The 13,295-nt window shown below is 37.8% G+C and overlaps 1 protein-coding gene across 4 annotated transcripts; it reads left to right on the forward strand.

Annotated features, from left to right (window-relative positions):
• The first annotated feature begins 4,656 nt into the window (after positions 1–4,656).
• Positions 4,657–7,932, forward strand: LOC113310009. 4 transcript variants are annotated; one of them, XR_003340866.1, is made up of 4 exons: positions 4,657–4,852; positions 5,332–5,499; positions 6,678–7,246; positions 7,341–7,932. XR_003340866.1 is itself a non-coding variant. In XM_026558555.1 (4 exons), exons 1-4 carry the CDS (start codon positions 4,819–4,821, stop codon positions 7,388–7,390), a joined length of 351 nt encoding a protein of 116 aa, XP_026414340.1. In that variant the 5' UTR covers positions 4,657–4,818; the 3' UTR covers positions 7,391–7,932. The 4 variants fall into 4 exon arrangements, 2 of the variants coding, with proteins under 2 accessions (XP_026414340.1, XP_026414334.1); XM_026558555.1 differs by having other exon boundaries at positions 6,678–6,776; XM_026558549.1 differs by having other exon boundaries at positions 6,678–7,932.
• The last annotated feature ends 5,363 nt before the right edge of the window (positions 7,933–13,295 follow it).

The following is a 13,295-nucleotide window of genomic DNA, read 5'->3' on the forward strand; positions in this document are numbered from 1 at the left end:
ACGCCAAAGAAGCAAGAAAGATACAATCGAAGTCAGGGACGTTGTTAGAGCATTGCTCGGTCAAACTCGCATGTGTTGCTATCTCAAGCATGTTTGTCAATGTTAGTGATCAAAACTATAAGTCTTAATTTCTAGCCTACATAGTTAAAGGTCTCGGACTAGGATAGAAAGTGTAGTTGAGCTCAAGAACTCCATGGCAATCATCATACAAGACGAATGACTACTCAAGGAACTGGTGGATCTTCATCGACTAAAAGGTATGTGGAGACTTGAACTTATCTGTCACTCAAAAGTCTATCTATTCTATCTCCTACTCTTGAGACAAAAGTCGTTTTGATATATAGACTTTCATTATGCACATTTGCTATTTCGAGCGGAGTTTATCTCGCCTATCTATTTCTCGAAATATGTGTTGGTAAGCTTTCACTTTAGCCGAATTCATCTTTACCTAGTGACGAAAATCATGTTATGTTTCAATCATTTTGAAAACTGCTGCGACGAAAAATGGTCAGTGAATAACGGTTATATCCGTCCTCTGAGAATGTTTAAATGATTGAAATGAGAGTTTAGATTACCTAACCATTGGTAGGATATAAGCATTGTTGTGGAAACACATATATGTATAAGTCCTTATTCCTTGAACCAAAGTTTGCGAACTTTATTGATCAAGAGAAATGGAAGTGGCGTGAGCCAAGTCCGCGAACTCAGTCCGCGAACTGGCGGAAGTTCTCGACCCGATAATTTCTGCTGGAGTTTGTGAACTCCTTCCATGAGCTTAAGTCCGTGAACCCAGTCCGCGAACTTGAGCAGGTTATATCTAAAACCGGTTGTTCTTGAACTCATGTTTATTTAAACTAAGGAATGCTTTTGCAAACCGTGGCTATAAAGTTCATGAACCGATTCGAGTGAATCAAATCGTTTTTGCTTCGATTGTGTCTTGTGTAGTTACATAAGATCTAAGCAATTGAACAACTCTATAACTAGTTCATTTGAGTCATGTGAACTAGTTATGGTGAAGAAGAATATGGTTGATATGAAAGTAATTATATGGCTAACCATTTGGTTAACTATTGTTGAACCAACAAATGTTAATGTTTGGGAACGGTTCGTAAACCCAAAATTGGACATTTCACTTGTGTGTAACAAGCTAAGTTTTCGATCCAACGGTTGAGAAATATTAGCTTGAATCTAATCAGGTTTTCATCTAACGGTGAATATTGAATGCTTTGTTACCAAGCTAACATTGATTGCAAACCCTGATTTGAAAACTATATAAGGGAGAACTCTAGCAACTGGGAAACCTAATCCCCACACCTTACGTGTGATACTAGTTGCATAGCTAGAGTCGATTCTCCTTTAACCTTTGGTTTCTTCTTCTAAACCAGATTAACAACTTAAAGACTTCATTGGGATTGTAAATCCAGACCGATACTAATTTTCTTGTAGTTGTGTGATCTGATCTTGTTGTTTCTATCGTACTTTTTAGTACAATTGAAATAATTGGCTTGAGATTTTATATCTCCGATAGGCAAGATAGAAAAGTAATCACAAACACTTCGTCTCATCGTTTGTGATTCCACAATATATTTTTCGCTGCGTCGATTAAGATTATTGTGAGGTGATCAATAATACTAGGCTGTTCTTCGGGAATATAAGACCGGTTTATTGATTGGTTCTTGTTCACCTTGATTTATCAAAATACGGAACAAAACTCGTAGGTATATTCGTGGGAGACGGATTTTTCTATTACCGTAGACTTTTCTATGTGATACAGATTCGTTTATTAAAGTCTTCGACTTTGGGTCGTAGCAACTCTTAGTTGTGGGTGAGGTCAGCTAAGGGAATCAAGTACGTAGCATCCTGCTGGGATCAGAGGCGTAGGAGCATAACTGTACCTTGGATCAGTGTGAGATTGATTGGGTTTCAACTACAGTCCATACCGAAGTTAATTTGGAGTAGGCTAGTGTCTGTAGCGGCTTAATATAGTGTGTGTTCGATCTGGACTAGGTCCCGGGGTTTTTCTGCATTTGCGGTTTCCTCGTTAACAAACTTCTGGTGTCTGTGTTATTTATTTTCGCATTATATTTGTTTATATAATTGAAATATCACTGGTTGTGCGTTGTTCAATCAATTAGAATATTCGACCTTTTGGTTGTTGATTTAAATTGATTGACACTTGGATATTGGTCTTTGGTACCATCCAAGTTATCTCTCTAGTATTTGATAAAGACTTGCAGATTTCTATTTGTTTGAGTATATATCAAATCGAGAGACTGAGATATAAACTCTTTGATATACTTTTTATCTAGATTGAGTCTGACTGTCTAGTATTCTCTAGAAAGTATATTGGAGTTTGTCCATACAGATTGCTAATCGAATTGTTGGGTGTGGTTATTGTACCCCGCTTTTTCAGACGTACCAACTGCGCGATGGAATCTTATACAAAAAATCATTCATGAGACCACTGCTACAATATTTGTCTAAGCAAGAAGGTCATCACATCTTGACTGACATCCATTACGGGGATACAGGTAACCATGGCGGAATGAGATTACTAACACATAAGGACAAAATGCAAGGGTACTACTAGCCACACATGGTTGAAGACGTTGCGAAGCTAGCCAAAAGATGTAAATAATGTCAGCATTTTGCCAAAAGAATATCCACGCCCCAGCAATGGAATTAAACTCCGTGCTCTGGCCATTTGCGAAATGGGAATCGATATCATCAGATCATTGGTAGAAGGGACAGGCAAATGACGCTTTTTGATCGTAGCAACAAATTATTTTAGCAAATGGTATTATTTCGCTTCTTGAGGAGAAAGCTTTAACAAGAATCTAAGATGTAATTACGTTTACCTTCATATTTCAAAACATCATATGCAGGTTTCGCATACCCGCGGCTATTGTCTATGATAATGGTAAACAGCTGCAGGGAAAAAATATTGATACGTTGTTCGATGCCTTCAAAATACAAAAGAACAAATACAAAAGAACAAAAGAACAAATCCACTCTCATCTACCCGCAAAGTAACAAGAAGGCAGAAGCAACGAACAATATCATCGTTCTCAATCTCAAAACGACGTTGGATGAACACAAAAATTGATGGTGCGAGCAACTACACAATACGTTGTGGGCATACTGAACTACCAGACGATCGTCCACAGGGGAATCCCCTTTCTTTATTAACTTTGGTGAGATATTCATTCCAACGGAAATAATCCTACCAACAACAAAGAGGCTTGAGAGAAGAATCTTACGATGGATTTGATGCTGGAAAGGTTAGACGACCTCGAAGATAGAAGGGAAACCTCTCTTCAAAGAATGAAGAATCACCAACAAAAATTAGCAAGGGAATACAACGAAAAAGTGAAGCTTCGGAACTTTGTATAAGGACAGTACATGCTCCGCACCATCCCAGAATACCAGCGGGAGAGGAAATGGGGAAAGTTAGCACCCACATGGCCATACATAATACATGACATCGCAGGAAAGGATCCTACTACCTGCGAAATATGAAGGGAGAAGTACTCATACATCCACGGAATGCAATCTACCTCAAGCCATAGTATCCATAAGTAGTGCAGCATTGCACCTGCGTCAAGCTCACCAGAAAAAGAAATTGGTATAGCCGCTTAATGTGTTTCTATCTCTGGCAGAGGAGTAGCAAACCTCAATCTTCAATCAAATCGGAGATTTTTGTTATCATCGAAAACCTTTGAATCTATTAGTTACGTCAGCAATAATGAGGGGCCAGGGCATGCACCGCCGGTCCCCATACATGGAGAACTGGGGAAAGCACCACCGGACTCAAAAAATCATACTGGGGAAAGCACTTGCAATCTTTCGGACTCCCCTGTCAGTGTCTATGAGTGTATAACTAAGGGGAAGGCTTCTATCAAAAAGAGATACCCAACATGGCATGACTTTGGCAGCTCAGCGGAACGGGAGTTTGTAAATATTTAGTTATACACCATGTCTCCGGAAGTTTTTTAAACCCCCACCATTCAAGAATATCCTGGCATGGGATTGGCTAATGGGGTGACAGGTTCACACATGACACAAGGTAAAACCTTCGTGGCATTACGACCGAACACTCACATACAACATTAACAAGCAAAACTGTAATGCAGGAACGACACGACAACGTACATAACAAGAATTTAATATGACAAAAAAAATAACAAGAAGTTGATGATTTCATGAGTTAATTACAAACTTCGAAATACAAAATACTATAAAAAATTGACAATTTTTTTTCAAGAGAAGTAATCAACAACGATCAACATGACGACGTTGCTTTTGACTAGAAGGAACGCTTCCACTAGAAGAAGGTACCGATGTAGTGTGCAGAGGATCGGGAATACGACGAAGGTTATATGTTGTGATACTCCGTATCTTTTTCGGGTTTAAGTTAACCAGTTAGTTAAATTCTGCACCCAGCGTTCCTAAAGTTCTACTACTCCAGTGCTTTTAACAATTTTCGGTTGCCCGAATAATGATTCTTAGTGTCTAAAAAGAGCCTCCCTTGGGCAAACCATTGTGTGCCTTTCACCGAAAAAAAAAAAAAACTTGCCCTATCTAAGACTTTGGTGCTTTAATAATCCTCCATGCAAGATGTACACGTGTTACTTTTCTCCTAGTTTTGGACGGAACGAAAATAAAAAGAGTCGGAGAGAAAGAGAAAGGGGGTCGGTTTTTCTTCTTCTGCTTTTCTGCCCTTTTCTCATTCTTTATTCGACTGAAAAATTCAATGAACTTGGGTGAAAAGTATGCATGCATGAATCTAGTGTAGATCGGAATAGGTGAAGATTACTGATGCTATTGATGGTGGTTGATTTGCATAAATGGAGTAAGGAAACTTCTTCTCCCTGTTTTCAGTTTAGGGGTTTCGCAAAAATATGATGATGAAACTTCAATTTCTTTTGATATCATAGCATGGAGTAACTGTATTTTATAGAGGCTACAAGATTTTCAATTTTTATTTTGTAAAAGAATGAATCAGGAATCATAATGTCAGAGCTAGGGTTTATTCTGGTTAGATGTTGGGTTTCCCAAATTTCTGTTCCCATTTCAAAATAAACTAAACACATAATAAAAAATTATTACTTGAATTAGTTTGTGCAAACTTACTCAAATCTCACTATTGTAATTGTGTTTAGTTGAATTGGTTTGTATTTGTGAGAAAATGAGAGAAGAATATGGGAATTTTCTGTTTTAGAATTAATTGGATCATACTTTCCACCACAATGAACCAATTTCCATTGTTACGGTTCAATTGTGTGATGCATTGCCATGATTTGTGAATGTTTATAGTTTATTGTTGATTAGGAAACTTGGGTGCATTCCCTAAATCAACTTCCAGGGAAAGAAGGTATAATATGTTTTTAGAGTATATCACCTGGGATTTCTCATCACCACAAGCTTTACTTGCAAAGTGTTTGATAAAAATCCTGAAAGAAAAGGACTCTTATATCTCTTTGATACTAGCAATTCGAGGTAAGGTTCTAATGCTAGAAGAAAGACTACCATGATGTATATGTTGTATTTTTAAGTTCATAACTCTTCAGTTTGATGCCTTTGAGAATCGCCAATCTATTATTATAGTCGTTGAGCTCAAGCCGTGGTTGTTGTTATTTTTTTTTTTAACTATTGAAAGTTACTATGAGTTGAGCTAATAAATTGAGCTCTAACCGTTGGAATCTTATGATTTTTGGATATGTTATACCTTACCATGTTAGGAAAACTCGACTAAATTTTCAGGATAATCGGACTAGGGAAGGTGGCAGAAACTGATGTGTTACAGAAAACCATTCTACAGACTTTTGTATAACGTAGCAGAGTCATTGGGACCTCTATTTTAGCACTTAGACTGCATCGATTTCTCTGATTTTTGGACATGAGAAACCCTTTCTTGTGATGATTGATCTGTAAAAATTTCAAAACTAATAGATCATGGTAAGTATCCCAAACCCTTGATTTTTTGAAGTTACGTCTGTCAGAATTCAGTTCGGTTGGAGCATGTAAAATCAGTCATATCGTGGGATTTAACCGTTACTTTTCTTTGCAATTTTTATAAGATGACCTTGACATAGTTATGGATGTGTGGTGAAAATTTCACTATGATCCGATGAGTATACATTGCGATTTTGATAAGAACAATATATAATATAGATATGAGCTTGCATGGTAAATTTACTGAATTGGGCTGTAAATGTTTGGAGTTCGAATGGTGATGCATGTGCTGAACTTCTAGATGGTTTTAAATGGTGTTGTATGATGTGAATTTTTATTTAAGAGCTCAAGTTTCCATCATTGTGCTTATGTATAACCATGCAATATCTTTATCGACATCGTTGCGCGAGTTAACCATTGTTGGCGTTGTAGTTTAGTATTTGATACAAATCTGAACATCCAAGGTGATAATATGCTAGATTGATTAGCCTGTGTATATAACTTTGGGGAAAGCTATGTATGGAGTGATATTTCATCTCTATGATAAGATATGCCAATTTCTCGTCTACTATGAAATTATTTTTATCTCCATAGTTAAAGAAAGTGTGATGGTTTAGACGTGCTTTTAATTATGACATGGATTTGGTTGTGCACTTAAACCATTACAGTACTTACTATGTATGCTAAAAACCATCTCTGAACTGTGGTTGTATAATTGATAGGCTTATATCCTGAAGTGACAGTTACGAGACTTGTGGATGAATGCTTACATGTCATAGCTATCAATATGGATGGTTCATGCCAGCTATCAATAACGCGGGGTATGAAATCTGTATCTTCTAGCTTAGATGCACAGTATATGGTACTTGGAAATCATTGAAATCATTAGCACTTTCAATTAAGCAATCATTGCTTGTTCAGGAGCTGGTTGTACTTGTATGAGTTTGGTCGACGTAAAAATATTGTATGTCAAGTATCATTCCACAGGTATATATGCCTATATATATAAATCGTGGCGCGTAGTTACTATATCTCCTACCTCTCTATGCAACCTAGTTTGGAACTGTTATTTAACCTTAGTTTGGAACTGTATACTTAAATTATTACATGTGCTCCATTAGTATGTGTGAAGCTGGACTGTGTTAAATTATGGTTGCACAAATGTCATGAGAGGATATTCTTTAAGCTAAGATTTTCGTTGACTGTAAGAGTTTAGTGCACAAGATGGTGTTTTGCGTACACTTGCTTTCACATCTTGGGATGCATATTTCTACTTCGTATATTAGTTAAGGTATCATGGACACCTTGGTGATAGCTGTTATTTTCTAGATGAATTCACCTTTATATGTCGTATCATGTAGTCCGATGTTTATTCTAAGTGGCAGGTACAAGTGCAGATGCAAATATAGATGAGCAGGTGCAGGTACAGATATAAATAGACATTGACATCTTGTCATTGATTGATAGCTGGGGATAGTTGTTGCTATGCAATTCATATTATCCATTGTAAGAGATTGTTGCTGGCACGACAAACAGTTCATACAATCTACGTAAGAGATGGTTGCTACCTAAATGGGATAATTCATATCATCTTGATCAGAGATAGTTGCTACTAATGAGGGTAGTTCATATTATCTGAACCATGACGAACTACGGTCGTGCTTGATCCCTTCGAGCAACGTAGAGGGTACGTAGGCAGCCGCTATGCGGTTCATCACAACTCTACAAGGTTGTTCATATTATCTATTCAGAGAGGATTGCAACCCTTACAGATTATGTAATGATTGTTAGAGGTAGTTGCAGCATTGGTTGTTCATACTACTTAGTGAGAGATGATTATTACCATCCGAGGTAAATCATACCATCTGATAATTGTACAACATGTGAGACGAGATGGTTATTACCGTTCGAGGTAATTCATATCATCTGTCTCTGCTCGTGAGTTAAGCAATGGTTTTTATCATACGTGGTAACTCATATCATCCATGGTTTTTATCATACGTGGTAACTCATATCTTGTCGTTTAAAGGCAATTCATACCATCTAATGAGGATGGTTACTGCAGGGTAGTTCATACCATCTACTAGGCAACAATTGGCACCCCGACCACTGGTGGATGACCGTATGGATGGTGAGATTATTAAGCCTAAGTGGCAACCCTTGTCAAGCCCGCTGGGGCACCCCACCTACAGGTGGCTACCCGGAAGACTGCTGGCACTGGCTGATGGTGGCTGGTATCCAGAACTACCCTGGCATTGGCACTGGCCATTCCTCACCCGTCTGATACGGTGTGTGTTGTCATGCCCACTGGGGCACCCCACCACTTCGGTGGCTACCCGGAAGACCACTGGCACTGGCCGATGGTGGCTGGTACCCAGAACTACCCTGACAATTCTGGCATTACATGACCCTCACACGAGGTTTCTGTTCAGCAGAATCTCAATCTCTGAACCCTGGTGTTCGCTTGGAGACGATTGTTACTTGCAAAAAATGATTCATATCATTTGGTTGGTTAGCAATGGTATTCGAAACTGTACAGCAGTTTGACGAATTCGATGATCCTTGGAATGAAAATAAAGTTTGCCTGCTCATGAATCAGTTGTCGATAAACATTTTCTTAGTAAAATTTAATTGGTCCGGCAATTTTAAAAGTCTAATTTCTGGCGTATCAGAGAATCAGAACTTGCCAAGCGGGCCGCTATATATGCTTTCTTAATTCCGTTTTTCAAAAGGCTCTGTTCCACTTGACTAGGAGTTTTATTAACTTCAAGGGAAAGCTGACTTGACTGGGAGTTTTATTAACTTCAAGGGCAAGCTGACGACGAGCTTCAACTTTGAAGGCAGCCAAATTGGTTTCAGACTGCTTCAACTCCATTTTCAACCACTCCAGCTTCTTTGGCACTTACATCTCGTGAATTAGCGAACCCTTCATAATACTTGGCATGTCCTTGCTACGTGACTAATTTAGATTGAGCCTTTTCCAGTTTTTTTTATCAGACGAGACTTTTCCTCGAGCTCTACAAAATCAAAGAAAGGGTTATTGGAGAAATATAAATAACTACATACGACGAATATACAACTACATTCGACACGAGTCGAAGCTACTTTTAACTCATCTACGACGGCGTCATGAGCTTCCTCGAGGAAATCATATTCGTTGGAGAGCTTTCGGTAATCTAGATGTGGTTATTCCTAAGGTCAAGTTTGCATGATCCAACTCTACCTGACGAAAATTATTAACTTTGTTGGTGATCCCCTCAATCCCCTTCTGCAACCTACACATATTAATATCCAGATTTCTCTCTGAAAACCAAACGGCGGACTTCGGCATGAGAAGCAGTCAAAGCTTCACTATGGGAATGAGCGTCAGCTCTAGCATCATCTCGTTCACGAATTAATCTTTGGATGTAAGCTTCAATGTCGGGATCACAATAGGAGCGGGGCTCACGAATTCCCATCTTCATATCTCTCATCTCGGAATCCAATTGAGAAACCATATCACAAGTCTCCGATAGAGATTGTTGGGTCCAACTCAATGTACCATCAAACTGTCTACGAAGAACACTCTTCGAATTGTTCATTTCAACCATGAATCCCCGCTGCCCCCGAAAACCCTCCACCAACCTCTTGTACTCATCGAACCTGGAATTCCACCTATTGGACACCTCTATAACCTTGGCTAAGAGTTCTCGAATTCGAGTAGCTTGTCGGGTTTTGTCTTTCCGAAGACAATCTAGTTCTTCGGAACCCCCGCTGAAGACAGGATATCTAACTCAAAAATAACACTAACAATAAATATAAAAATAAAAAGAGAAGTACGGGACGAACCCTTATTCCCAGCACCCGCAACTGCAGCGTCGATCACTCTCCAAATCTTTCCGAAGGGTAGCAATCTCCTGTCGAAGATCCATCTCCACCTGAGCAGCCTGTTATTTCTCCTTGAGTTGCTCTTTCAAAATAATTATCTCCTTATCCCTCTCCCCGACGATTAATTGAGCATCATTCAGTCCATCCCTGGATTGACGAAGTTTGGCGTCCAACTTCGTGGCCTTAGCCCTAAAGTACTGGACAGAATGGGTGCAATGCTACCAACTGCAAAGAGCAACTGTGAAGTTAGAACTAATACGAATGAACAAGTATGAAACAAAAATGCAACAACAAAATATATACTCATCTCAGCTATAGTCTTCGGAAGGATAATTGTAAAATGTAAATGTGAAAACTACTACAACCCCCTACTATATGGGTTCAACATATAGAAGCCCCACTAAATGGATCCTTCACTGTCGACTGCATTGTAGGATAAGAATCTCGTAACAATTATGTCTCAGCGAAATTATTAATGGTACAGCACAATAGCGTCGCAGAATAATTTCAGAAACGACGCCAGCAAGGAACATAAGAAAGATGTGATAGTCTTGCGAAAATTAGAGAGCTTGCGAAGTTAACATTTGTAAGGTTGCGAGAATGTCGCAAACCATATCCGAAAATAAAGGACAGATTAGCTGTCATCCACTATGTATTTCCTTATAAATAGTCATTCGAGTTGTAAAGAAGATAGAGATCTTTTTTGAGAAAAAACAAGTAAATAGGAGAGAGAAAATTCAGAGCAGAAATCATTCTTGACTTCTTTATCTTTCTTGCAAGAACTTTCAAAAATTAATCAATAAAATTAAGAGTGTAAACCTAAAAATGAGCTGATCAACAATGAAATCATATGAGGGGTGTAGTGTAGGAATTCCTGCAACTACATAATGGCGCTAGAAACAGGGAATTGAAGATCGAAAGTTGAAGATTGTTGATTGAGAATATTCAAATCAAGAAAGTGATTAAATAAATCAGTGAATCAGTTAAAAGAAAGATGAGTAGAATTAATGAAAATGGCAAAAGATTGGAGTGTAATATGATAACAAAAAGCTTGATCAATGAATTTCATGAAAATGTTAAAGGAAGAATACATAAACGAAATTTTGAAGGAAAGAAAGTTATAGCGGTAGAAAAAATATCACCCTTAAAAGAGTGGGAAAAGCAAAAAATTGCATTCACGGCGGAAGAAATATCAAAAGAAAATTTGAACCATACATCTCCGTTGGTCATCACAGTGCCTATTACACGAAAAGAGAAGGATACGTCAATAAAATCCACAGGAGAATGGATGTTGAACAGAACTTTAATCGATACATGAAGTTCAGTTGATATAATATTTTATCATGCATTCCGGGGAATGGGATTTAAAGATGAAGAAATGTCCAGTTCAGCATATTTTGTTCACGGCTTTGGAAAATCCACAACAAAACCTAAAGGAGAAATAGTGGTGCGAATTCCACTTGGAGAAATCGAAACATATGTAACATTGTGCGTGGTGGATATGGAATCGCCATATAATATGTTATTAGGAAGATCATGGATACATGCGATAAAAGCTGTGGTATCAACGTTGCATCAATGTATTAAATTCCCCACTCCAAATAGAATATGTGAAATTAGAGTAGATGTTGACAATGCGAAATTATGTCATCAAATTGAAGTAAAACATTATGAAGAACAAGCAAAAAAGAAACAATTTCGCAGAAAATTGGCAAAGGAAGCAAAGAAGGAAGAAGAATTTAGAGTATATATGATAAGGGAAAAATAAGGAAAAGGAATACTCAGCGAAATTTCGGAAGAAGGGGAAGGACCCATAAAAGCAATAAAAGAACCAACACCAATGGGAGAACCTAAACCCAGTTATACTGCCGCAGAACCAACAAAAGAAATAAATGTTGGGACTGTAAAGGAGCCTCTAATGTTGAGAATTGGAACCAAAATGGATATAGAATAAGAAGAAAGAACTGTCAACTTGTTGCGAGAATATAAATATATTTTCGCAGGAAACATGGATGAGATACCAGGAATAGATCCATCAATTGCTTGCCACAAATTGGAGATTAAAAAAAATGTAAGACCATTTAAACAGAGAATAAGAAAAATTGTAACAACTTACCATTCCCAAATAGAAGAACAATTACAGAAAATGCTTGAGGCAGGAATTATAAGAGAAGATAAATACCCAGAATGGATAGCAAATATGGTCATTGTCCCAAAGAAAAACAAGGGAATCAGGATTTTCATAGATTTCACTGATTTGAAGAAAGTTTGCCCCAAAGATAGTTTTCTGTTACCCGATATTCCTCAAATGGTGGAATCTGCAGCGGGAAATGATAGGGTATCATCTTTAGATGGGTACAAAAGGTATAACCAAATTCCTCTCGCTGAAGAAGATCAAGAACATACTGCTTTCTTTGCCCCTAGAGGTTTATATTATTACACGAAAATGCCATTTGGTTTGCGAAATGCGGGAGCGATATATCAAAGAATGGTAGAGAAGGTGTTCGCAAAATGGATACATAACATTAGAAATATACGTGGACGACATGTTAGTAAAGAGTAAAGAAGCTAAAGACCATGTACAAGACTTGAGGGAAATTTTTGAACAAATGCGGCAGTAAAACATTAAATTGAATCCTGAGAAGTGTACTATTGGAGTTGCATCGGAAAAAAATTTAGGCTACATTGTATCAAAAGAAGGAATACAGGTTGATCCAGAAAAAGTGCAAGCAGTTCGTGACATGCCAACACCAACAACAATAAAAGATGTACAGAAGTTGAATGGGCTTCTAGCTTCGCTGGGGAGATTCATTTCGCGATCATCAGACAAATGCAAATATTTTTTCGATATACTCAAGAAGGGTGCAAAATTTAAATGGAGTGATGAATGTGAAAAGGCTTTTCAAGGAATCAAAGAACATCTTATAAATACAACTATTTTACAAAAGGCAGAACCAGGAGAAGAATTATTGATTTACCTTGCGACAACGTCGCATGCGTTAAGTGCAGTGTTATTGCGAGTAGACGCAGGAGTGGAGAAACCCATTTATTACATTAGCAAAACTTTTAATACTGCTGAGAAGAATTACTCAAAGATTGAAAAGTTGAAAAGTTAATCTTAGCATTGGTTTATGCATCATTTAAGCTCCGCATATACTTTCAAGCACACAAGATAAAGGTATTAACAAAACTACCAATTGAATCAGTGATGAAGAATTCTAAAAATCAGGAAGGGTAGAAAGATGGAATGCACAAGTAGGCCACTTTGATATTAAATATGAAATTTTGTCTTCACCAAAATCACAAGTTGTTGTGTATTTCTTGGCAGAATTTCCTTTAGAAGAAGATGAAGCAGTAGAAGAAATGATGGATGTAGAAGAAGAACATGGAGATCCAAAAGATTTATTAACAGAACCAAATAGATGGGAAATATTGGTAGATGGATCATCAAATGGAGAAGGAAATGGAGTTGG

This window comes from Papaver somniferum, chromosome 1, assembly GCF_003573695.1.
Source record: "Papaver somniferum cultivar HN1 chromosome 1, ASM357369v1, whole genome shotgun sequence".
NCBI classification, from domain to species: domain Eukaryota; kingdom Viridiplantae; phylum Streptophyta; class Magnoliopsida; order Ranunculales; family Papaveraceae; genus Papaver; species Papaver somniferum.